Source organism: Molossus molossus, unplaced genomic scaffold (genome assembly GCF_014108415.1).
Source record: "Molossus molossus isolate mMolMol1 unplaced genomic scaffold, mMolMol1.p scaffold_m16_p_12, whole genome shotgun sequence".
NCBI lineage: Eukaryota > Metazoa > Chordata > Mammalia > Chiroptera > Molossidae > Molossus > Molossus molossus.
This window is the reverse complement of record NW_023425347.1, coordinates 33285431-33312929: the sequence shown is the minus strand read 5'-3', so window position 1 is coordinate 33312929 and position 27499 is coordinate 33285431. Positions and strand designations below refer to the sequence as shown.

At 35.2% G+C, this 27499-nt stretch overlaps 1 protein-coding gene across 4 annotated transcripts in view; it reads left to right on the top strand.

Moving 5' to 3' along the window:
• ZNF326 (zinc finger protein 326) overlaps positions 1-27080 on the top strand; it is a 40442-nt gene extending 13362 nt beyond the window's left edge. For 2 of the 4 annotated variants that reach the window (XM_036256642.1, XM_036256641.1), the window contains 7 exons: positions 2296-2494; positions 9812-9923; positions 14751-14898; positions 16017-16116; positions 18333-18463; positions 20188-20283; positions 25992-27080. In XM_036256642.1, the coding sequence (XP_036112535.1) occupies positions 2299-2494; positions 9812-9923; positions 14751-14898; positions 16017-16116; positions 18333-18463; positions 20188-20283; positions 25992-26324 (1116 nt within the window). In that variant the 5' untranslated portion in view covers positions 2296-2298 and the 3' untranslated portion in view covers positions 26325-27080. The remainder of the gene's footprint in view (positions 1-2295; positions 2495-9811; positions 9924-14750; positions 14899-16016; positions 16117-18332; positions 18464-20187; positions 20284-25991) is intronic. The other 2 variants (XM_036256639.1, XM_036256640.1) reach the window with 1 other exon arrangement.
• The last annotated feature ends 419 nt before the right edge of the window (positions 27081-27499 follow it).

Sequence of the window (27499 nt, the reverse complement as noted above, 5' to 3'; positions counted from 1 at the left end):
TTCACTAGTCACTCTTTTAAACCCTTTCAAGACCATGGTTTTCAACTAGAACAAACACTGTTCATCCCAGTGTATTTTGAAGCAAAAGCTGAGTCATAAGCATAATTTTTAGGTTGCCTGTAAAACTTTCTCCAGCACCTCAGAAAATAAGTGCAGTGTGAAATGATTGTTCATAAAGTTTTGCCAAATCTCCCTTTATTAAAAAGGTGAGGATGTTAGGTTTGGTCTAAAAGGGGTTAAAAGGAGTTACATTTTTTTCTTGTAAACACTAGCAGTTTTGCTAGTGGGACAGTTCTTGGATTATTGTAAAAGGTAACTGAACCCTTTTGGAGTTTTTGAGTAGGTTAAAGGTGCAATGTATGATAAAATGTTTATACTTCGCTACTGAACTCTAGCATGTAGAATTTCTTCAAAGCTCCATATTTCACATTAAACACAAGAGACTAAAAGTTGGTGCTAGTTGAGGGTAGTTTAGCCTTGTTTACATGGTGAAGAAGTTCATATGTATAACTAGGTTGTAGAATGATTTGTGGTCAGTATAATTTTGCTAACTCACTCTCTTACAATATGTCTTATTGCTGGGTGTAATATTTTCTCTGTGTCACTAGTTTTACTATTGAGAAATAATTTCCTACCTGTATATGTTTATGGCTCCTTCCTAGGAAGTTATATTTTGTAAATTCTTGCTTAAATGAGCAGATATAGTAGTCTTTAAGTGTTTAATTTCAGGATATACAGTGTTAAGATTATGCCTATGTTCTTAGGTAACTTGAATAACATCACATTTTACCTAGTAAGTGTATGTAGATTATGGAATTATTATGTAGTTTGATCATATAAAGAATACTGTATTTTTGCTATAATGTAAAAGTTCTTTTTTTCTTTTTTCTTTTTTGAGTCAGTTGCTCTTAATATTCTCTTTGCAGAGGGAAGTACTTCTGATAAAAATGCACACGTTTTTGACTGTTAGCTTTTGGTACATCAGTGTAGTGTGTCATATTTGTTTAGATATTTTGCATTTATAACAGTTAACTCTTAGTAAAATGCATTGCACCTTTAATGGATAATTAATGAAGATTTTTCTGATGTGACTGTATACATTATCCGGAAACACTAATTTATTTAAGTCTCCTAGTTTAGCTAGGTATTCCAAGCATAATATACAGATGTAAGCAACTGAATATGTTGCTATTCCAGCATACTTTATGATTGTAGGTTAATTGAAAATAGTTGGGATAAAATTTGAGAACACTTAACATTTTCCATGCTGTATTTTACTTTATAGGCAAATGATTTTTTTCTTAATGAGACTTCAAATATCAATTTTGTTTTTATAATAGAAAAACAGGTATTCCTGTATTTTGTATTTACCATTCTAGTCTGAATGGACTTTTCTTTCTTTCCTCCTGTTAATGAAGTAGATGAACCAATAGGATTTTCTTTTTTAATCTTCACTTGTACAATTCCCATTGGATCCTTCTCTTCAGATTACTCCTCAGTCTTTATCTTCTAAAAGTAAGGGTAGCAGAACAAATTCCTATGGACATGTGGCCTCTTGGTGTAGTGGATTTTGTTAATGATGAGAAGAGGAAGGGACAGAGTCGTTTGGTTGCATGACTCTTCGTCTGTAAACTTTTGCTTCTCAGGCTTCTGGGTCAGAATATGTTTCTCTAGGTAAGAATGTGAATGGAACGTCAGATGCAATTCTTTATCTGAAGTGTGTCTTGGAAGTTGATGCATGGTAATGCTTTAACTCTCCTATTTCATACTAATGTTCCATCTCGCCTTCTCATTCCCTTTTTCAACAGGGAGAAATCCTAAATGATTTCTGGATCTTTTTTACTTCAAACTTCAAATATGGTCTTCCTTGTGTTTCTTAGTTTTAAGCCAGGCTTTAGTAAAATAAATATTTCTTTTAAGGTCTTTTCATGGGAAAATATCAATTAGGAACTCTGAAGAGGAGTTGTCAGAGAGTTGTACAAGTGGTAATATTTTGACAGGCACATATGTTGTTTATGTTCTCAAGTAATTCTGAACTGTAAACATAAAAAATAGGTAGGAAATATCCATATTTGTTCTATCGAAAATAAAAATACTAATTCACTGGATTCGAGTTCATGTAATAATTTACAAAGTTTTCCAATGTGTTTATTCAGAGTGGGCATGTAAAATTTAGTTACATTCTGGAGAATTATCAGGTAAAAATGATTAGATAGATAACATGTAAATTTTGTATGAATTCATTCTTTACCTTTGGATATTATGCTAATATTTCTTGATTTCAAAAATTTACAGCATATGAGTGATTTTGGAAGCATTCATAGACCCGGAATTGTTGTTGACTATCAAAATAAATCCGCCAATGTGACAGTTGCTGCTACAAGAGGAATAAAGAGAAAAATGATGCAACCATTTAATAAGCCCAGTGGAACCTTTATCAAGAAACCCAAGCTAGCAAAACCTGTGGAGAAGATGAGCCTCAGCAAATCACCTAGTAAGTAAGAAAACATAATTGCCATGGTTCAGGATACTTTTTACCTTTTCTTTAAAATTCAGTGCTTTTAGATAATTTTTTCATGTTTATATAGAAAAACTGCATAATAATTATAATTATAGCAATTAGGTTCGTGAAACCCCTAGTAAAGTTATTAGTCATGAACATCAAAATTACCAAGGTACTTTTATTTTAATGTTTTTATTGACTTTAGAGAGAGTGGAAGGGAGATAGAGAGAGAAACATCTATATGAGAGAGAAGCATTGATCGATTGCCTCCCACATGCACCCCAACTGAGGATCAACCCTACAACCTGGATATGTGCCCTGACCAGGAAATTGAGCCAACTACCTTTCAGTGCACAGGGCAACACTCAACCAACTGAGCCACACTGGCCATGCCCTGGTCTACTCTTTCCTAAATCCTGGCTTAGGGTGGAGTCAGAACATCTATATTTTTTAAATGGCCTCACATATGAATTTGAGTCCAACTCTTTTTTTGGGTGTTACAGTGTATTTATTGTTGGAAGTATTGTTGAGGAAGTATTATGTCATATTCCATGGAATTCTCTTTATGAGAACAAAGGGAAGAAATATTTCATGGTTCTTGGTACCAGGAAAATCTGTTTCTTCTAGAAAATTAATTTGCTTTTAAACTTCTGGACATGATGACTCTTAGAGATAATCATATTTCCATTTTTACATTGTTAAAGAATGGACAGCCAATCTGACAGTGAAATTAAGAAAATAATTTCATTCATGTTAGTCTCAAGAATAAGATACTCTGTAATAAATTTAAAAAGGAACACAAAAAGACTTATACACTGAAAACTACAAAATATTGTTGGAGTAAATTAAAGAGGACCTAAATAAATGGAAAAACTAAACCAATGTTTATAGATTAGAAGACAACATTGTTGAGATGGTCACATTCCCCAAACATCTACACATTAGGCACAGTGTCACTCAGAGTTCTTTCTTACTTCTTTGCAAAAATTGACAAGTTGATTCTATAATTCATAGGGAATTACAAGGGACCTAAAACCTACCTTGAAAAAGAACAAACTAGAAAGACTTGCACTTCATGATTGTAAAACTTTATGCAAACCAGTGGTAATTAAGACTTTGATACTTGCACAAGAACAGCCACTGTAGATCAGGAAAATAGAATCAGGAGTTGAGAAATAAACTCGTAAGTCTATGATCACTGGTTTTTTGTTTTTTTTAATCCTCACCCGAGGATATTTTTCCATTTTTTGTACAGATAGAGTGGGAGGGAGAGAGAGGAAGGGAGAGAGAGAGAGAAACATCGACGTGAAGAGACACATCGAGTGGCTGCCACCCGCACGACCAACCAGGGCCGGGGACAAACTGCAACCGAAATACGTGCCCTTAGCGGGAACCGAACCCAGGTCTCTCCAGACTGCAGGCCGACGCTCTAACCACTGAGCAAAACTGGCCAGGGCTGATCACTGGTTTTTAACAAGGATGCCAAAATTATGCAATGAGGAGAGAATAGTCTTCAACAAATGTTTCTCGGATAGCCAAATGCAAAAGCTAAAATCCAAGACCTAAATATAAAAACTAAAACTATAAAACTCTTAGAGGAAAACATAGGAGTAGATCTTGATTACTTTGAATTTCACAAGGAAATCTTAGCTGTGACACCAAAAGCATGAGCAACAAAAGAAAAAAATACATAAATTGGCCTTTATGAAAATTAAAAATTTTATGCTACAAAGGATACCATCAAAAGAGTGAAAAGACAGTCCACAGAGTGGGGAAAAAATGTTTGCAAATAATACATCTGATTAAGGACTAATATCTAGAAGATATAGGAATTTTTAGCCCAATTGAAAAGTGAGCAAAGCGTGTGAGCAGACATTTTTCCAAAAATAAATGCTCACTCTTTAGTTATCACTGAAATATAAATCAAAACTATGATGAGATACCATTTCCCACCCACCTGAATGGCTAGAATAAAAAAAGACATAACAAGCCTCTGTGAGGATGTGGGGAAAACTGAAACCCTCATATACTGCTGGTGGAAATGTAAAGTGGTGTGGTTGCATTGGAAAACAGGTAGTTCCTCAAATGATTAAACAGTTACCATATGATGTAGCAGTTTTACTCCTAGGTATATATCCAAGAAAAATAAAAACATGTCCACAGAAAAATGTGTGTACAAATGTTTATACCAGCATTATTTCTTGTAGCCAAAAGGTAGAAGCAACCCAAATGTCCATCAATGAAGAAACAAATGGGTTATGCCCATACAATGGAGTATTTCTCGGTCATAATTGGGATGAAGTATTGGTACATGCTACAACTAGAGTGAACATTGAAAAGGTTATGCTAAGTGAAGAAAGCCAGTCACAAAAGTCCATATACTGTGTGATTCTTTCATATGGAAATCTAGAATATGGAAAGTTATAGAGACAGAAGTAGATTAGTGGTTGCTTTGGGCTGTGGGTTGTATAGGGAGTAATACCTAAAGGGAAGGGTACCAGGTCTCTTTGAGAGGTATTGAAAATAATCTAAAATTGATTATGGTGATGTTTGCACATATCTGTAAATACACTAAAAACCATTGGCTTGTGCAATGTAAATGGATGAAATGTATGTATGATACATGAAATATATCTCAATCAGGCTTTTGTTTAAAAAAAGTTCAGAGCAAAATTACTGTTACTTTTAATTTTTAACTTTGTATTGTATCTCTGAATGAAATCAAGTACATTTGACCAAATTAGATTATCAAGGATCTACATAAGTAAAAGCTAAGGAAATGTCTTTTTCAACATATTTAATGAAAACATGCAATAGCAAAATAATCTTCAACACATGTTTTGCTTGTATTTGCCTGTACAATGAATTTTTTGTTGTTGTTTCTATTTATCTTATTTTTGCCTTGATGACTGAAAAAGTGTTTTGTCTTCCCAACTTAGGTGATATTGGAAGTATTCATAAAGTATTCTCTTCTTTAGAATTAAGTTTAGATAATTATAATGAATGAATATTCCAAAGTTTTCTGGTCAACTTTTTCAAAATTTTTACATCTACTTTTAAAAATAAGACCTTTTGAGCATTACAATGAATGTATTACTGTATTACTTTGATGTTGGAAGTGCTAAACAAGTGGTGCTAGCCTTCACATAATTATTAACAACAGAAGGGAGAAGGGAAGGAAACAAGGAGACCTACATAAGTTCTCATTCAAAATCACATTTTCATTATGTATTTTTGTATACTGACAATATTTTTAAAAATTTTATCTTCATTTAAATTGCTTAAGGATTAATATTTTATATTTGTATCTATTTTTATAAAAGTGTGATTGTAGTTATTGTTAATAATAGTAAGCCAGTACAGTGATACCTCGGTTCTCGAATGCCTCAGATTTCGACCAAATCGGTATTCGACCAGGAGATTCGAGAAACTTTTGTCTTGGAATCTGAACAAATATTTGGAACTCGAACTTCCGAGATGAGCCGAGTTGAGCCGAATGGTGTTCATTCGGCCCAGCGCGCCTTGCTTGCGTCATCAGTGTGAGTGCAGAGAGAGAGTCACGCTTTGTGGAGAGAGTCACGCTTTGTGGAGAGAGTCACGCTTTACACTGAATTTAACCCTTAGACATACTGTACACTTTTATTTCTTGTTGAGACTTATGTTTTTCTACATATTATATACAAATTAGGCCAGTAAATAGGCATTTTCTGGGGCTTGGAACGAATTAATCCAGTTTCCATTATTTCCTATTGGGTTTCATTGCTTCGGTTCTCGAACAATTTGGTTCTCGACCGTCCTCCTGGAACGAATTATGTTCGAGAACCGAGGTATCACTGTACTTAAATGCTTACTGCACACTAGGCTCTGTATTAAAAGAATATAATATGCATTATTTGTGTAATTCTCACATCAACCTGCTCAGGTATAGGTATGTATATCAAACCTTCCAAATCTGAGAAAACAGGCACAGGGTAGATAAATAACTTGCTGCCCAGGTCAAACAACCAGTAAGTGGCAAAGCCAGGATTTATTCCAGCACAATCTTGCTCTGCCTAGAAACCCTTCACTTAAACCTCCACATGATTTTAGCAGAAAATTGCTTTGTATTATTTTGTCCTCTCTTAAAACAGTATTTTTCTAAGTATAACATTAGAACCATCTTAGAGTATCATATTTGGAAAAAAAGAATTAAAATTACAAATGTTTGATTCTTTTCTCAAAATGTATGAACTAGAATATGAAACTCAGGAAAGATTTAAATACTGTTCTTAAATTTACTTTCCTACCATGCTTTGCAAATCGATATCTATATTGTTTAATAAAAAAATAATTTGGGATTCTGGAAACCTGATACTAAGTTAGTTGAATGTGTGTTGTGGGGATATCTATACTGTGTTAATTGATAGATTGTTATTTACAAATTGTGTACTCTGGGTATTACTAGAATAGGCAATTCAGTTGAACCTCTTGGGGCTGGGTCCAAAGATATATTTTATAGGTATAGTTAAGTAAATATTGCAAAGTTTGAAACAGAAACTGATTTGCCATTAAAGCAGATATATGTAATCCAACCCCTCCCCCCCCTTAACAATAAGAAGAGTGAAAAAAAAAAATAGTGTAGTGTACTAGGAATAATGCCAATTTTATTTTATTTTTTGGTACATGCCCCTAGTGGGAACTGAACCCGGGACTCTGGTCCGCAGGCTGATGCTCCAACTGCTGAGCCAAACCGGCCAGGGCTGAAGCCAAAATTTTGTACTCAGTTCAGCCTTTCACTGTCGGGTGTAAGATGGGCATTTTGAAAGGTATTTGCTAAATAATCAGGAATAAGAGGTCTTGCAGTATGGACTATATGATATGTTGGAAAGCAGTAGGAAAGAAACCATATTCTATTATTTAGCTGAAGGTACAACATATATCATAGCTTTAGCATATGAAAAAGAAATGCAGTTACTTCTAGTTTGAGGTCATATACCTGTAGATATTCCGTAGAGTGAGGGTTTTAGGGAAATTGAATGAAGATATTGAAAATGGTTAATTAACAAGAATGTATCTTGCCCTGGCCAGTTTGGCTCAGCGGTTAGAGCATCGGCCTGCGGTCCAGAGAGACCTGGGTTCGGTTTCCGTAAGGGGCATGTACCTCGGTTGCAGTTTGTCCTTGGCCCTGGTTGGGTCGTGCGGGAAGCAGCCACTCAATGTGTCCCCTTCACGTCGATGTTTCTCTCTCTCTCTGTCTTCCTCTCTTTCTCTCCCACTCTATCTGAACAAAAAATGGAAAAATGTCCTCGGGTGAGGATGAAAAAAAAGGTATCTTTAAGCTCTTATAAAATGATGAAAAATCTAGATATCAAATTTTAAGGTATTCATTTTACATAATTTTAAATCATTCCACTGTATATATAGCAAGTGCTGCTTTAATATTTACTGTTAAGTTTATGAATTTCTAGTTTTTCATTATTTTGTATTATGTATTTTTACAAACACAACCCAAAAGGAAGCCAATGCATAAAAGGAAAAGTTGAAGGGCAGATAAGTTTTTTTTTTTAAGTGTAAAGTTAAATGTATTGTAAGAAGCTGCTCACAGTGAGATGCCACTTCACACCATGTGAAGTAGGTGGACATAATTTTAAAAAACCCACAAGTGTTGTTGGATGTGGAAAAATTGGAACAATCACATTACTTTTGGGAATGTAAAATGGTGCAGTTGCTGTGAGAAAAAGTTTGATGGTTCCTCGAATGATTAAATATAGACTGATCATATGACCCAGCAGTTGCACTTCTGGGTATATACCTTAAAGAATTGAAGAGAAGTATTCAAACAAAAGCTTGTACACAAATGTTCAAAGCAGCATTATTTATTTATTCCTCACCCGAGGACATTTTTCTGTTCATTGGATAGAGTGGGAGGGAGCGAGAGGTAATGGGGAGAGAGAGCAACATTGATGTGAGAGAGACAGACACATCAACTGGCTGCCTCCCACCGACCCTGTAAGGTACATGTTCTTGACCGGAATCGAATCCGTGACTCATTGGTCTGCGGGCTAATGCTCTAACTGCTGAGCCAAACCAGCCAGGGCCATAGCAGCATTATTTACAATAGCCAAAGGTAGAAACAATGCAATTGTTTGTTAACAAATGGATATAAGAAAATGTGATGTATCCACACAATGGAATGTTATTTAGCCATTAAAAGGAAGGAGGTACTGATACATGGAACAAGGTGTGAATGAACTTTGAAAACACTATGGTAAATAAAAGAAGCCAGACAAAAAAGGCTATATATATTGCATGATTCTATTTATGTGAAATATCCAGAACAGGGAAATCTATAGAGACAGAAAGCAGATTAGCAGTTACCAAAGGGTTAGGAAAAGGGTAAGTGGGGAGTGACCACCTAAAGGATATGGGGTTTCCATTTGGGGTGGTGATGAATTCTGAAACTAGGTAGTGATGATCGCACAACATTGTGATGTAATGTCATTGAATTGTTTACTTGGAAATGGTTAAAATAGTAAATTTTATAAGTATTTATTAGTTCATTTGAATTAAGAGTTTTTTTTTTTTTAAAAAGGAAGAACCTGCTTTTATTTTAGAGTTCATACATTTTAAGAAATTTTGATGAAGCTGCTATAATATATATAGATTTTTGTATCTAAGGCTCTCCAGTTTTCATTGCTCTCCAGTTTTCATTTAGTTTCCATTTTAATGAAGGGTCAGATTACTTCAGTTTTTCCTGAAGTGGTATTCAAGATGATTTTTAGGTCAGTGACTTTCAGCCTTTTTCATCTCATGCTACACGTGAACTAATTACTAAAATACTGTGGCACAAAATAAATTTTTTTCTGATCTGACAAAAAAAATAGGTATAATTTTGATCCATTTACACCAGATGGCTTTTGTTGTGTTGGCTGTTGTCATTTTTTAAATTTGACAATCTAAAGGAAAATATGTCAGTGCCCCTGATAAATAGTCATGTATTGCATGTTTTAAAAATTATTGCGGCACACTGGTTAAAAATCACTCTTTTAGGTGATAAGGGTAAGAAACAATAAATACATTTAAAGAAAAATATATAGCAAATAATCACATAGACGAAAAAAGTAAATATGACAATGTTCATGATGATTGTATTCAAATTAAGTTTCAGATGTACTGGGTAGTCTTGAACTCTGATTTTTTTTGTGTGAGTTTAATTTAGTCTGTTATCACCAAGTAAACCTTATATGTCTGTAACTTTATAAACGAGGGGCTAGAAGGGGAGAAAGGAAAAATGGTCTGCAGTCTTAACATTTTTGTCTAATATTCTAGCAAAAATTGATCCGAAAAATGAAGAAGAAGAAAAGCGGCGAATTGAGGCTCGTCGAGAGAAACAAAGGCGCAGAAGGGAAAAAAACAGTGAGAAATATGGAGATGGATACAGGTTTGTGCTTAGTAGTTACATAATTGAGCTCATTATGAAGCCATTTTCAAGAAAAGGTAATCATTTGGAATGTGAAAATACCTGAGCATAAAATGAAAAGTTTTGACCAAAGATATATAAGAATGCTTTTGATTTTTGATATTTATATACAGTTACCACTTAGAAAATCTAAAAAAAGAAGTCCCATTCAATAATGATAATTCAAAAATAAAATATTCAGACATACTCTTAAAAAAGAAATATATGTCATAACATGAAGAAAACCACAGAGTCTTTGAGATTTGACTATACGGAGACAGTGATATTTTTTTTTTTAATCCTCACCCAAGGATATGTTTATTGATTTTAGAGAGGGGGAAGGAAGAGAGTGAGAAACATTAATGTGAGAGAGAAGCATTGATTGGCTGCCTCTCACGTGTACCTGACCAGGAATCAATCCCAAAACCTTTTGGTGTACGGGAGGATGCTCCAACCATCTGAGCCACTTGGCCAGAACCATAGTGACATTGGATAGGAAAATGAAATTTTACAAATATATCAGGTCTTTCCAATCCTGATTCCAAATAAATTTTGAAAAAGAAGAGTAAATGCATAGATACTAGCTCTTCCAGATAGTTAAAGTATGTGGTACTAGGAAAAGGTAATCAGTGTAACTGAATTTAAACAGATGTAATTAACATGAAAACAGATAATAAGAATATGTAAGAATATAATGTATAATAAAGAAGATACTGCAGCCCTGGCCAGTTTTCTCAGTGGTTAGAGTGTCAGCCTGCAGACCAAGGAATCTTGATTCTGGTCAAGGGCACATACCTCGGTTGCGGTTTGGTCCCTGGCCCTGGTCAGCGTTGTGCGGGAGGCAACCAGTCAGTGTCTCTCTCTCTCTCACATTGATGTTTCTCTCTCCTCCTCTCCCTCCTAGTCTGTCTGAAAATAAATGGAAAAATATCCTCGGGTGAGGATTAAAAAAAAGATAAATGCAAACGATAGGGGAATTGCTTGAACAACTGAACAATAATAAGAAAAATAGTTTAGGTCCTCTTCTTACACCAACGAGGAAGAATTAAGGTTAATTAAAAAAACCTTAAAAAACAAAATGGAATATTTTAATCTCTGCAAGAAGACTTTATTGTCTAGGTTTAAAAGTTCTATAGTAAATCACAAAGGAAATGATGACCAGATTTGTTTAGATAAAATTTTAAAACTTAGAAGGAAAGCAAACAGATGTGGAAAATGTAAACATGAGAAATGATTGATGTCTAAGTTAAATAAATGTCACTGAAGCAGAATTTTTTAAAAAGAAAACAAGATGGCTAATAATTTGGTGAAAGAACAACAGCTAGCTAATAATTTTAGAGAAAAATGTTGCAATTCACTGTCACTTCAATAATCTGAAATTTTAAATATTACAGCATTTTATTAGCAAAGAGGAAAGAAATACTAATTTTCTAATTGGGATACAGTCAAAAGACACTTATAATTTTCTGGTGACGATGTAATGTAGTTAAAACTACTGGGAAGCAACTTAGCAGTTTTTTAAAAATGTCTTAAAATTTTTTATACTTTTAATCTCTCCAAGAAAATAAACTAAAAATGGAGAAGAGTTTAATCTAAAAAGGTGCTCATTACAGCATTATTTATAACAGCTCCAAATACCAGCATTAGGGTGTGACCAAGTATATGTGGGATTAGACACATTTCTTCATGGTTCTTAGGCTATTGGTTATAAAGCCTGAAACATACAGAAAATGCTGGCAAAACAGAAGAATACAGGGTGGGGCAAAAGTAGGTTTACAGTTGTATGAATGGAAAATAATACAATAAATCATATGAGGCCTGGCCGACATGGCTCAGTGGTTGAGCATTGACCCATGCACTAGGAGGTCACCAGTTCAATTTCTAGTCAGTGCACATGCTCAGGTTGTGGGCCAAATCCCCAGTGGGAGGCATGCAGGAGGCGGCCAATCAGTGTTCTCTCTCACTGATGTTTCTATCCCTCCCTCTCCCTTCCTCTCTAAAGTAAAAAAAAAAAAACGAGAATAAGTTGTTTCACATACTCACAACTGTAAACCTACTTTTGCTGTACCCTGTATATATGCAAGATCTAAAGTTATGCATAGAAAAAAAGAGAGACTACTAGGAAAGTTTTTAAAAAAGACAATATTGATATTTATCTTTTTTCCTCTGAAATCTGCCCAGGTACTAATTATGCCAGAGAAACAAAGAATATAAAATTTAAAAAGTAAATTCAATGTTTTCCCCATTTAAATATAGTTTTGCTCTATGAAAGACTTATGCAGCATGAAGAGAATTAAATGTTTCACTTAAGTGAATTTTCTAGATATCTAAAACTTTTTCTTAGTTCAAAAGATAACATTTTAAGAATCTGCAAACCTTTTTAAGGAGTATTTTAAAATGTATGAATTTTCTTCCATATTAAACATGATACTCTGTTATTTCTTGGTTTTAATATATACATTGGTTTTCCTTATGTAAAATGTAAAAGAAAATTCAGTTGCATTCGATTCTCAGATTTTTTTGTTTGATTAGAGTTGATATTAATCTGCTAGGTATTACTTGTGTAATCTTTGTGTTCTGCTTTAATAATCTTTAACTATGTTCTTTCTGGTTTTTTACTTATAATTTGTTGGAACCTGAGAAACAATAAGATTAAGCTTATTAAGAATTAACTCATAAAAAGACATTTTAAGGGGCAGTGATCTTGTCCTTGGGAGTACCTCCCACTCTTATATCATTTCTTCTTTTAAAGGGTAATGGCGTAGTTCCTTTGGGTGCAGAAATAAATTGAAATGAATGCTTTGTATCAAATGTGTAAGAATTCAAAGGTGATTTTATAGGAGTAATTTTTCTATTTATTTACTCTATGAATACTTTATCCATTAAAACTTATAGATTTGGATATGATATATCCTATCCTTGGTAATATATATTGTGATTTGGAGAAAAGAAAAGAAGCGGACTTTCACCTAGCCTTTTCCCCATAATTCCTAATATAAACCCTATGGCATGGTCCAAAGAGTATCAGTTAAATTAAATTGTCATTTTAGGATAAGAATATTATTTTTTTATTTTTTTTTATTTTTTATTCTCACCCGAGGACATTTTTCCATTTTTTGTTCAGGTAGAGTGGGAGGGAGAGAGAGGAACAGAGAGAGAGAGAGAAACATCGATGCGAAAGGAACACATCGAGTGGCTGCCACCCGCACGACCGACCAGGGCCGGGGACAAACTGCAACCGAGGTACGCGCCCTTAGCGGGAACCGAACCCGGGTCTCTCAGGACCGCAGGCCGACGCTCTAACCGCTGAGCCAAATCGGCCAGGGCGGATAAGAATATTTTTAAATAGTCTAAAATTATTTTAGTTTATCAAAGCAGTTTTACTTTGAGTTAGGTTAAAAGAGTGACAGTAAATATTCCTGTGATACATATTTTTGAATACTTGATTTTTTTTAATATGATAAAGAGGACGGAAAGGTAGGGAACATGGAAGGAAAGGGATGGGTTTTTGAGAGGTGTAGACAGAAAGTACGAAGTCGTTTAGGCGAAGACTTCTACATAGGAGTGCATGGAAATGGATCAGTGGATTTGAACAGATTTAAGAATGAAGGGGCAGTAGGAGTTGTTAGGCAGCTTAGAATAGAGGTCATGGTTTGAGGGGGGAAAAAGCAAAGAAATAGAAATGTTTCATTTGAAAATGACTGTAGTGGGTTGAAAGGTATAATCTAATTAAAACTTTTAATGAAGACATACCATATGCCAGATACTGTTAAAGGTATTTGTGGGTGAAGCTAAATAGAGAGGTAGTAGATATTAAGAGCTTTTCTAAATGGCAGCTGAAAGCATTTTAACTTTTTTTTTTTTTTTTGAGCCTTAAGGAGCCAGTGAAGCCTTTTGAACAATAATGTGCTGTTGCCTCCTTTAGGAAGTAACAATAATTAATTGAATAATCACTATATACAAGGAGCTGTTCTAAGGGCTTTATTATGTATTAATTTTTAAAGTTCTCATCTCATTAAGAAAAGAAAACTAAGACTCAGTCACAGAAGGGGGCTAGCGTCTAAACCCAGTGGTTGGCTCCAGATCCAATGCTCTTAACCAGAGAAATAAATCTAATAGTAGTTTAAGGAATTAGTTGGAAATGGGGATTGGAGGCAGAGAAACCAGTTAGGAAGGTTTGTCCTAATTCTAGGAAACGGAAATAAGAATATGTAAGATAGGAACAATTATATGGGAGAAAAAGAGGGAATTTGTTCTGGAATGGCTTCCAACCTTCTAAATACAGCATTTGTCCAGACCAGAACTGTTAGTCATCCTGAATCGGTCTTCAGGGAACAAGACTTGATCACCCAAGAGCTCCAAGGGAGTGAATTATGGTTGTCTGATGTCACACCTGGCTGAAAAGTGTTGATACTACTTTAGTGGTTTGGAAACAAGTATGGAACAGAGTGTAAAACAAGTAGTGGAACTTTGGAAATTGATACTTCTAGAGGTTTGCTTTGGCTTTCTAACTGGTCTAGGCTAGAAGTGGGGAGTTTAGGATTAGATGAGGTAGATACACTGACTCCATCTTTCATAGCCAGCAGCTCCAGGGTGGGCCAGAAATGTGAAGTAGTATAATGACAATGTTGTCCAAATAGTTACTTAAAGAAATACTGTTTTTGTTTTACTTAAGCTAAATTTATATCAACCATAAAGTGGAAGAAAGGAAATCATTTACGCTAGTAAAATTAGTTTAATTGTTATCTTTATATGAACTCTGTAAATAAGTAAGGTAATATTTAAAGAAAAACTTTTTTTCCCTTATAGAATGGCTTTCACATGTTCATTTTGTAAATTTCGAACGTTTGAAGAAAAAGATATTGAACTGCATCTGGAAAGTTCTTCTCACCAGGAAACATTAGATCATATTCAGAAACAAACTAAATTTGATAAAGTAGTTATGGAGTTTTTACATGTAAGTAGCTGTTTTTGAAATAAAAAGCACTTTATCTAACATTTCAATTTCCTATTTTTTTATAGTTCTCCGTCTCCCATTTTATGTTTCTAAAATTTTAATCTACTCTTTACTTAAATGGTTATTTTAAAATTATCCCACAATTAGATGTGAATTCCTCTTCTATAATAGAATTTAGATTTGTTATTTGAGAGAACAGTTTACATTTACCACAGTAATTTCTGGTAGAGATGTCAGGAAAATAATTCCTTTAACAGCTGTTTATTGATGCAGAATTAGCTGTCATCCATTGAAGGGAGTCTGTGTATGTGGTGTTGTGCTGGGTACTTTGATATTTTATTTGAGCCTAATAACAACTCTTTTTTATCATGAAAGACCGTGCTCAGAACAGTTTAGTGACTCAGTACGTAGCGGAGTCTGAATTCAGAGCAAGGTGTGTTTAGTGTCCTTCGTATTATGAGTGTGTGACATCAGTTCAACGGTTTTTCTTCAATATTTATGAAATGTGTTGTGCAGGCACTGAAGGCCAGACACTACCCTCAATGAACAGACCACAGGTGGAACTAGAACACACTCGCACACACAGATGACACAGTTAAGTGGAAGGGCCAAGAATGATAGTATAAGCAGAAGGGCTTTGGAGTAAGGGAGGATAGTTGGGGTCACGGATGCTTCAGGAAGGTGTTAGACCTGGACTGCTGATTGTGCATACAGTTAATTTGGGTAGAAGAGATGGAATTGTTTGAAGGTTAGAAATAGAATCATCATTCACTCCTCCATATCCTTGCAGAATTATGTCCCTTAATTACAATTTTATGCAGTTCATTTCTTAACTGTTTCTGTCATTTAGGACTTAAGTACTCACCTGCCCAGAGAAAACCTCTTGACTAGTCCAGTTCTCTTTGATTCTCTTACTCTATATGCCTAAACTACATTATGAAAAGTGAATACTTTTTGTAGTTTTCTGGTACTTCATGATAACCAAATTGTAAGCTTTTTGGGAACAGATATTAGTTCTTACATAACACATACTGTTATTTTTCATAGGCCGAGCATGATGCTGAGCATATGCTAAGTGTTCACTGATAACTTCGTATTCTTCCTATATTTTTTTCTAGGAATGTATGGTGAATAAATTCAAGAAAACATCTATTCGTAAGCAACAGACAAATAATCAAACAGAAGTAGTAAAAATAATTGAAAAAGATGTTATGGAAGGTAAGTATTTAAACAAATTGTTTTAGAAATTTACATGTGTATTTTATAACATAACTGATTTAAATGAAAATGATGCTCACTACAGTGATACAGTACAAAGTTATATGTGGTAGTCCTGAGTGGATTACAGAAATGAACTTGGACTTCCTGTTCTCATGCTTACAAATTTATCACTTCCTACTCTTACAGCTTTCACTTCAGTTTTATAGGAAAAGTCAATTTACCTCTGTATGGAATGACTTCCACCATCTGTCCTGTCTTTCTTATCCCTTCTCATTTCCTTAAGGACTTTTGCTCATAGTTCTTACCTCCTTAGGGACTTTTGCTTTTCTGTTTTTCAGTCTTTCCTTCTCTTTTAATTCCCTCCCTCAAGCCTATGTTCTTATCTTAATAACAAACAAAAAACCCCAAAGGAACAAAGGAAAATAAAAACAGGTATTAGTTCACCTAAAACCCACCTTTATCTTTAAACAACCATGCTTCTTTATGCATAATCCACACTGGTCTCTGTTTCTTCATTTCCCATTTATTAGTTTACCCAGAGTAGACATTTTTTCTGCTACCATTAGTTTACTGAAAGTGCTCTGACAAAAGTTACCAATGCCAACCTCTATAGGTTCTTTTGAGTCATTGTCTTATTTCTGTAATGTTTTTCACTGATAACTTTATTCTCTCTGAATCCATTTCATCCCTTGGTTTCTCTGGTATCTCACTGCCCTGGTATTTTCCGTATTCCCTTGTCATTTTTTACTTTGTGTGCTTTTCTTTCTGTATCAGGCTTTTAAAAGATTTTTTCCCAGTATTCTGTCATTAGTCCCATTACCATCTCTTTTTATATTTCTTCCTGATGAATTCATTTACTTACAGAGTTTAAATGAATACTTTTGTTAATTACTAGACATCTATAGCACAGATCTCTTTTTAAATTCCTACCTCATACATACAACTGCCTATTCACATCTCTCTTCAGCAGTTTCACAAAATCAACATGTCCAAAAACTTTATCCTTTCTTTGAACATCCTTCAGCCCTGAAGAAAACAGAACAACCCTGGCCAGTGTAGCTCAGTTCGTTCGGCATTGTCCTGTACACCGAAAGATTGCTGAGTTTGATTCCTGATCAGCTTGATCCCTGGTAGAGGGCATACAGGATGCAGCCAATTGATGTTTCACTCTCACATCGATGTTTCTCCCCTCCCCCATCCCTTTCTTTCTCTCTCTCCTTCCCTCCCTCCCTCCCTTAAAAAAAACAAAAAGAAAAGAAAACAAACAAACACACACAACTCAACAAATACTCCTTCATTTATGTTGGAAAGTGGCCTTACCATCAAAGCCTGAAGTATGAAGTTAATCCTAAGTACTTACTTTTACTTGACTATATTTTTAACATTGTGTCCTTTAGGTTCTATCTTTTAAATATCTACTGAGTCTGTTTATCTCCTCTCTAATTAAAGCATCTGATCAAATATTTGTATGTTCTTTTGATAATTACTGTATTTCACTAACTAGTGTCCTTACTGCCAGTCCTTCTTACCTCTAATTCTACTATATTACATTATTACTTTAAGTATTTTCAACGCTTCCTCCATTCTCTGCAGGATAAAATTCAGATTCCTAGGCATGGCACAAGAAGCTCTCCATGGTCTAGGCCTTTCTCTTTTTCTCTGTTCTCATCTTTTGCTCTTTCTTTGTACTTTGTGCCCCAGCCATATTGCATTTCTTTCATTTCCCAAAAAGAGCCATTTTCTCTTACACCTATCCCTTGCGTATATTTATACTTTTACCTGTAATAAACCTCAGTTACCATTTTCAATATCCAACATATTTTGCTCCTTACGAATCCAGTTTTAATATCTTTTCCCCTATTCCTAGCCACTCACATTCATAATCACATTCTTATTTTACTATAGAATTACATTTTTTTCTTTCATTTCCTTTTCAGTTTGGACTTACAGGCTTCAGACCATGATTATATAACATGATTAAGAAATATAATGTAGTTATACTGTATCATTTTAATCATTTACCCATATATTTTTCATCTATATATGCATATTTATGAAATATAGTAGAAAAGCTCAACATAAGCCTATATACTCCAATCCTTTTTTGGGAAAAAGGTGTATAAATATTTATGGAAACGAAATAGTAATACTTGATTTGTCTGAAATAAAAATATTTGAATTATTTCTCATTAATAATTGGATTTCTTTTGTAGGTGTCACTGCAGATGATCACATGATGAAAGTAGAGACCGTTCACTGCAGTGCATGTAGTGTGTATATCCCTGCTTTACATAGTTCAGTTCAGCAACACTTAAAGTCTCCTGATCACATCAAAGGGAAGCAGGTAAGTTTGCATCTATCCTAATGAAGTCCTTAAATGATTCAGCAATTCCTTATTGTCCTTTAAAGGCCCTTGTTTCATACCTGCCTACTTGTGCACAATTCTTTATTCTCACATGGGAATAACTGTAAAGATAGCTAGAGAGGCAATGTACATGGTGGTTAGATTGTGGGCTCTGGAGCAAGACTTTCTCGATTTGAATTGTGGTTCAGTACTTAACATGTAAATATAGTTTAAGTTTTCTTATTTGTTAAGTGGGTATGGACAATCATTCTACTTTTATGTGACTATTTAAAGATTAAAATATAAAAGGCACTTAAAATTGTGCCTGGCACATAGTAGGCATTCAGGAAAGAAACTATAGCTGTCCTTTTTATTAACAATTTTTAAAAATTGGTCCAAAATGATTGCGTGTGTGTCTGTCACACGCGTGTGTGCATTTTAGAACAAAAAAGAAAGATTTGATTATAACATTTTTCTGTGGTTAGGAAAAATAAATTAAAAGAATAAGAATATCACTATCCTTATTCTTAACATTTTTTAGTAGAATTTGCTAAAATATTCTGCCAAAATTTACTCTTTTCTTTCTGTGAGCATATTTCTGCTTATATTTTATTTATTTATTTTTATTATAGTTTCTCTTTATTGAGAGAGAGAGAGAGAAACATCGATGAGAGAGAACATTGATTGGTTGCCTCTTGCATACCCTCCTCTGGGGATTAGGCCCACAACCTGGGTAGGTGCCCTGACTGGGAATTGAACCGGGGATCTCTTGGTGGCATGGATCAATGCTCAACCACTGAGCCACACCAGCTGGGCTATTTCTGCTTTCTTATTGGTTGATTTTAGTTAAGTTAAATTTATTTTTAAAATGTTTATATTGTACAAACTTTGTTTGAAAAGCAAAATTAAAATTAAAATTTTAAATATTAAAGACTTACATGTTTTAAAATTGATTTTAGAGAGAGAAAGGAAGGGGGAGAGAGGGAGCAGCATCTAATTGTTGTTCCACTTATTTATGTATTTATTGACTTATTCTTGTATGTGCTCTGACTGGGGATCAAACCTACAACCTTGTTTATTGTATGATGCTCTATCCAGCTAGGGCTAAAGATATATTTTAAATAGAACATACCTGCGTCTTAAATTCATATTTTGTATGGAAGGAAACTTCAATAAACATAGACTTTTTTAGTTACTTTGAGCACGTATAATATTTACGTGCTCAAAAAAATCTTTGTCTTTCTCTCTTGATATTCCTTTGGCACTTTTTTGGTTTCTAGACATTGCATGTTATTACCTTTCCTCCCCTGTATAAAACAGTCTTGTGATAGTTACAGCCCAGGGGTAGGCTAATTACTCTAACTGTATGAAAAATGATTCTTTCTGTTTTGGTAGCATGAAAATTAATAGTTGGAGTAGTTGGGCCTGGGTTAGGTGGAGGTAGAATAGAAAAGAGAGAGAGCAGCTGTCTAAAAGACCTAGATTTAGGGTGTCTGGTGACTGGGTATATGTTGTTGAAGCTCATCTGCTCATCGATGCTTCATTCTTTTAATCCATAGAAGACTTATATTGTGGTCACAGTAGCTATTGTTGCTTTATAGTTTAATTTGCCAGAAAGAAAATAATTTAAATCTAAGGATTTGAGCATACAATGTTATTTTAATTATGGAAATATTTTTTATGACATGGTTTTCAAATACTTATGTGTGTTTTATTTTTCATAGGCTTATAAGGAACAAATAAAAAGAGAGAGTGTCTTGACTGCTACAAGCATTTTAAATAATCCAATAGTGAAGGCGAGATATGAACGTTTTGTTAAGGTAAGATGTTAGAGTATCAACTCCAGGTTATATTGTAGTATTGTAATAATTAGTGACATAGTAACTCTTTGCAGTATTTAAATATAGTACAACATTAGGAAGAATTTTTCTTAATATCTTGCATATAAGTAAAACATCTGTTTTTCCTAATTGTTGGGATTTGTTGGCGGGAGAGCAGAATGCCGTTTCTTACTCAACCCTTTTCTAGCTCTGAATCATTTGAGAGATGTACAGGAGTCTAGTAGAAGATCCAAATGTTAGCTTTATTCTTGATTTGTAGAAAAAGGAAGATTTGAAGAATATGTTTTATTTATTTATTTTTTAACTTACCTTTATTGTTGACTGTATTACAGATGTCCTCCCTTTCTTCCCCCACTGACCCTATCCTCCCCAATCCCGCCCACCTCCTGCCTTCCCCACACTATTGTTTGTGTCCACTGGTTATGCATATATGCATAGAAGTTCTTTGGTTTATCTCTTCCCGCCTTCCCTTCCCCCTTCCCTTTGAGGTTCATCAGTCTAGCAACCAGTTTGTACTTCTTAATTCCTTCATCGTTTTCACCTATTCCCCCAACCCCATCCCATATGGCAAGCAACAAAAAGTTCTCTGTATCTATGAGTCTGTTTCTGTTTTGCTTGCTCATTTTGTTTGTAGATTCAGTTGTTGATAGGTATGTATTAATTGCCATTTTATTCATATTTTTGTTCTTCTCATTCAAGAAGACCCTTAAACATTTCATATAATACAGGTTTGGTGGTGATTAACCCCTTTAGCTTTTTCTTGTCTGGGAAACTCTTTACATGTCCATCAATTCTAAATGATAGCTTTGCAGGATAGAGTAATCTTGGTTGTAGGTCATTACTTTTCATCACTTTGACTATCTCTTGCCGCTCCTTTCTGGTCTGCAAAGTTTCTTTTTGAGAAATCGGCTGACAGTCTTACGGGAGTTCCTTTGTAGGTAACTAACTGCTTTTCTTTTGCTGCTTTTAAGATTCTTTCCTTGTCTTTAACCTTTTGCATTTTGATGATGATGATGTGTCTTGGTGTGGACCTCTTTGGGTTCATCTTGTTTGGGACTCTCTGTGCTTCTTGGATTTGTATGTCTGTTTCCTTCACCAAGTTAGGGAATTTTTCTGTCATTATTTTTTCAAATAAGTTTTCAATTTCTTGCACTCTCTCTCTTCTCCTTCTGGCACCCCTATGAAGCAGATGTTGCTACATTGAAGTTCCTTACACTGTGCTCATTTTTTTGGATTTTTTTTTTAAATGTCTCTTATTTACATTAGTAACTAAATCTTTATTTTGTAAATTAGAGAAGTTTTATTTATTTTATCTGTTGTGGTGAGTAACCTCATGCTCTGTGTAGAATCCTGATATGAAATGTTAACTACGTCTCTTCAGTGCCAACAGGAATCTCCAAATTGGAGTGTGGTGAGGAAGGAAACTGTTCAGTGCAAAACAGCTGAACTGTGATGTAGCACTGCTGTGAAAAGAGCATGGCTGTGAGGTAGCCCTGGGGCCAGCTGGCTCTTGGGCCAGGCCCTTCTCTACCTAGACAGCTCTGCTCTACTCTTGTTTGTGCTTTGCTGGTCTGCTTTGTTCTATGTCATTCTGCTCTGACCTGCACTGGTCTGCTTCGCTCTAATGAGACAACTTCTGTGTCTCAGCTCAGCCAGGGAGACAAAGTATTCAGTCTTTGGTGGAACGGGAAAGTGTGCTTTCAAAGCCAGAGGTGAGTTAGCTTATTTGGACAGAAGTTCCTGTCCTTGGTCCCTGATTTATCTGTCCTCATGCAAATGAGGACTCCAAATCCTCACAGGTTCAAAAGGCATTGTCCTGATTGGTCAGAATTGAGCTGCGCAGCTTTGCTTAGATAGGGAATGCCTCAGTCCTATTCGTTGAAATGATTCCAGGAACTCCTGTATTTTGTTTTTTGTTTTTGTTTTTTTATCCTCACCCGAGGATATTTTTCCATCTTTTGTACAGATAGAGTGGGAGGGAGAGAGAGAAGAGAGAGAGAGAGAGAGAGAGAGAGAGAGAGAGAGAGAAACATCGACGTGAAGGGACACATCGAGTGGCTGCCACCCGCACGACCAACCAGAGCCGGGGACAAACTGCAACCGAAGTACATGCCCTTAGCGGCAACCGAACCTGGGTCTCTCTGTACCGCAGGCCGACGCTCTAACCGCTGAGCCAAACTGGCCAGGGCCCAGGAACTCCTTTAAAATGGCCCTTTCCAGGGATCGAACCCACAACCTTGGCATGTGGGGATGGTGCTCTAACCAACTGAGCTACCTGGCCAGGGCTTTACTGCATTCTTGACACCACTTTGAAAAAGCAAGTGCAGCACTACTTAAATTTAATTTTGGGGGACATATGGCATCAAAAAGATAGCTAAAGTAGGAAAAAGTAGATTTTTATCCTTGCTATATCACAAACTTTTGAGAAGTTAATGGTTTCTATTAATGTATGGAAATAATTTTTAAGGAGAAGAATACAAATTAGAATTTCTATATAAGCTTTTCAAACTATACTTTAGAATCACTTCATGAGAAAAGACATCACTGGTGGGAGTGTTTTTCTCATGGATCAATTTTGGAGAAAGTTCCTAAACTGAGGAGAACTCATGAACCTTGTTACTCTGAATGTGATCCATGGACCAGTAGCATTGGCATTACCTGGGAGCTCATTAGAAACGCAGAGTTTCATTTTTAGTACATGTCCATGCCTATTGAAGAAAAATCTTTATTTTAATAAGATTTCATTTGATTAATTTGCATTACAGTTCAAGAAGCACTGGTGTCACATTGCTCAGTGATTTCCCTTTGTTCAGCATTTCTGTCTACTCTGTTCCCTGCTGTCATTCCCCCAAATATCCTCTGTTCCTGGTCAGCTTTGGTCATGACTTAAAACTCTCACTTGCAAGTGTTCTCAGTCTGACAAAACACCCTTTTTAATCTTTGTCCCGTGAAGATATCAGTTCATCAGTTTTTCTCAATTCTCCAACTGTATCATCTTGTTCCCTTCACTCCCTGGCCTGGACATTCTAAAATTCCTTACTTATCTGTTCTTCTGCCACATACTGTTCCCAGCACTGTGCTATCTCTGTTAGCTTTATTAACTGTATCTTACTAAAAATGTCATGGAATTGTGCCAGTACTGTGTTTGCCACATTTTCACTGCAGTTCACAATAATTTTACTTGTTACCAGTCAATGTAATATGATACCTATAGTGACTGTTTCAAAGTTTTTCCACTCTTCACATATCCAGTGGTCAGCCTCCCTCCCTCCTTCCCTTCCCATGTTCTGACTTCTTTCTTCTCTTGGGGAGATCGAGACCATTAGATGTGAACTCTTTAGTTCTCTCCTTTCTGCCTTAGAGCAGATTTGTGTATCTCTCCCTCACCTTTATTGTTATCTGTGAGGGAAAGTCACCTTTTTTACTCTTCATCTGTGTTCTTGTTTTATCGATGATCTCTTTCCTTACTTGCATCTGACTTTTTCCCTCTTTATTTTACTATCTTCCCCAAACAGACGTGCTTATGAGTTCCCTAAACTAAAAATGACTTAATTTTTCTTAGTCTCTGGTTATACTTGGAAAGGTAGTTTACCCTGCATTGTGCTCTGTGTTTCCTTTATATTATTCATTCTTTAACCTAGTAGTTCTCAGTTGGAAATATGTAATTAGAATCACCTGTTAGGCTAAAATCAAATAAAAATCTGCCTAGTCCCTTTTTAAGACCTTGAAAATTAGGGTTTTCTGAATATCTCTGAAATATATAAGTTACCAGATTTCTTCCCTGGATATTTTGATTCAGGAGGTCTGATATTGAATCAGGAATTTGTGATCAGCAAGAACTCCACTACTTGACTAAATTAAAATCTCAGAGAATGGGACTTGGGCCTTTGTCTTTTGAGACTTCACAGTAAATTGTGATAGTTATTTCTTGCTGTTTAACTTTCACTTATATCATCCCTTTGAAATTGTTCTAAGATTACCAGTAACCTAATTTTCAAATAAAAAATTTTGGTGTTTTATTCTTTATTATTTAAATTTATGAAATAAAGGGGATAGTACAATGAATTCCTCAAGCATCCTCATGCAGCTTTAATAGTTATCAACTCTACTGACCTTTTTCCATTCTGTTCTACTGTTACTTGTTGGTACTATTTGACACTGATGATCTATCACTTATTTTTGTTTTTATCCTCACCTGAGGAAATATTTTTTTTATTTATGCTCAGATAGAGTGGGAGGGAGAGAGAGGGAGAGAAAGGGGGAGAGAGAAACATCGATGTGAGAGGTTGCCTTCCTGCATGACCCTGACCAGGGCTGGGGACAAACTGCAACCAGGGTACGAGCCCTTGGCCAGAACTGAACCCATGGGCCCACGCTCTACTGCTGAGCCAAACCGGCCAGGGCTATCACTTATTTTTGAAACTTTGTTTTGACAGATAATATTTTGCTATCCTGGGTTTCCTTCTACACTGAGTGTCCCTTTTCTATCCTGTCGGTAGGCATTTTCATAGGGTTTTATTCTCCGCCCTTTTTCCCTACTTTGCCTCCAGGCCCCTCCCCTGGGTTGTCCCATTTAAGATCTTGTTTTCAACACTCACTCTATGCAAGCAATTCACAAATCTAAATGTCTTACTTGGAACTCTCTTCCTAGTTGCAAATTTATAGCTGCCTGTTAGTCATTTAGAAACCTGAAACTAATTATATAGCATATGCCTGCTTCTTCCCCATCCTATTTTACCTGCTTTGTTAATGACATCACCACATCTTTTTTTTTTTTTTTTTTTGGTACATACCCCTAGCAGGAACTGAACCCAGGACTCTGTGGTCCACAGGCCCGATGCTCCAACTGCTGAGCCAAACCGGCCAGGGCTATCACCACATCTTTTACACTCTCCTTTCTTGGGCTGTTATAGTAGCCTCTGCACTAGTATTTCTTCTCTTGCTGCTCCAGCTTATCCTGCTCATTTCTACCTGGTTTATCTTAAAATGTATCACCAGTCTTATACTTTCCTGCATAATAACCTTTATTGCCTCTTCATTCCCTGCTACATTCATATAGCCTTCTGATATAGTCCAATTTTTGAGACTTAATTCGGATACATAATTCAAATATTTAAATAAAAATATTAAAATACAATTGTGTCTATGAATGTTTAGTGAATTAAAGAGGTGTCTACTTTTTTAAAGAAAATGGTATGTTATTTCAATTTGAGTTTTTAACAGTGGTATATGGACTAGTATAATTAAATAGAACATAAATCTTTTGCTTCATCTACTTAGTTTATATAAAAACCCATAAGTTAAAGAACTTACATGCATGTACACATAACCAATGGACACAGACCCTGTAAACAGTGCAGTGGAAGTGGAGGTGGGGTAGGAACAGGGAGGAGGGTGCCAATGGGGGGAAAAAGGAGGGACATAATACTTTCAGCAGTAAAGAAAAAAGAAAAATGAATTCAGTTAAGAAAATAGAGCCTTTAAGTCCTCCCCTTTATGGAGTATAAAGTAACACCCTCAGTAATGTATATACTCACATTGGTATGAATAGGTATTCAACAAATACTTAGTGGATTTTTCATATGTTAAAATAAAAAGCTTTAAAAAATATATTGATATAGCATATAAAAATTTCACTGATACAAAAGTGACTGCTGATTTTTAAAAGCTATCTCTCATGTTTTTAGGGTGAGAATCCTTTTGAAATTCAAGATCATTCTCAAGATCAACAAATAGGAGATGAAGAGGAGGAGGAAAAGATTGATGAACCTATTGAAGAAGAGGAGGAAGAGGAAGAAGAAGAGGATGTGGGGGAAGTGGAGGAAGTGGAAGGAGTAGAGGAAGTGGAGGGAGTAGAGGAAGCAGAGGAAGCTGAGGAAGGGGGACAAGGTGAAGGAGAGGGAGTGGGGGGCATGGAGGGGGTGGGGGAGGGGGAGGGAGAGAGAGTGGGGGAAGGAGGAGGAGAAGAAGCAAAAGAAGAGCATGTCAGCTTCCCTGTTGACCAACCTGAAGAAAATTAAACTTAAGGTATTAGATTTAAAAGAAGCTTTAAATTTCTGTCCTAATGTGGAAAAGGGTAAGAATTTTAATAGTTTAAAATATGAGAGTTATTACCCATGTTGCATGCATTCCATACATTAAAATTTTGTTTTATATAATTTCTAAATGTTTGGCATTTGTTTAAATAAAATGAAGGTATTAGTTAATTTTTATAGCTACCAAACTTAGATTCGATAAATTGTTTGTATAATTTTTAAGCTTAATTTTTATTACTTTATTGGTATTAGGATAACAGATATGTATTGTTAGTATATCTATTCTAATCATTTGAACTTAAATGCTGCTCGTGGGAGTATATATTCTAGTGTGCATTAATGTTTTGAATACTTACCCTGGAAGAGATAAATTGGGCAAGTATTTTGTGCTCTGTGTATTTTTTTACTGCATTGGACATTGAATAGTAATTTGCGTTAAGATACGCTTCAAGGCTTTTTGTGACCATGTTTCCCTTTGTAGCAATAAAATGTTTTTTACAAAAACTACCTGGATTAGCAATTTTACATGAAATAGTTAAGCAACTAGAGTATTTAAAATCAGGATTTGCCTTAATGCATGAGTTCAGCTCACAGGTATTTTAAGATGATTGAGAAGACTTGAATTATAGAAAAAATTTACCTCAATCATATTTTAAAATGTATTACTAAATATTTTTAACATATTTCAAATAGAGGTCGGGCTATAACTGACCTGTTTATACTTGTTTTAATTCATTTTATTTCTCGGTGCCTGTGTCAAATCTTGAAATCTTTTTGAAAATACATTTAAATACAAATAATTTTTCATAGTCGTGTTAGTTATTTTGTCATGTCAATTTTTAGCTGAAGAACCAAGAAACAAGCCATCACTTAAACAAAAAAATTATTTCTCTCTTGAATATTTCTCCTCTTTTACTTTTGTAAGCCCCATATGCTATACCTCGTGACAGAGAAGATGAAATTGATAGATGATTGTTTTCAAATAACCATGTGTGTTACTGCAGAGCAGCGCTCTCCCTTGGAATCCTTACTTCGGCCCTGAGAGGGGCTCTCTTTCAGTGAAATTAGCTTCTCAAAAATTTGGGGCACCAAATGGATCAATATATGGGTATATTAAGTAATTTTAAAACATTAAATAGATGACCATATGGGCATTTGTA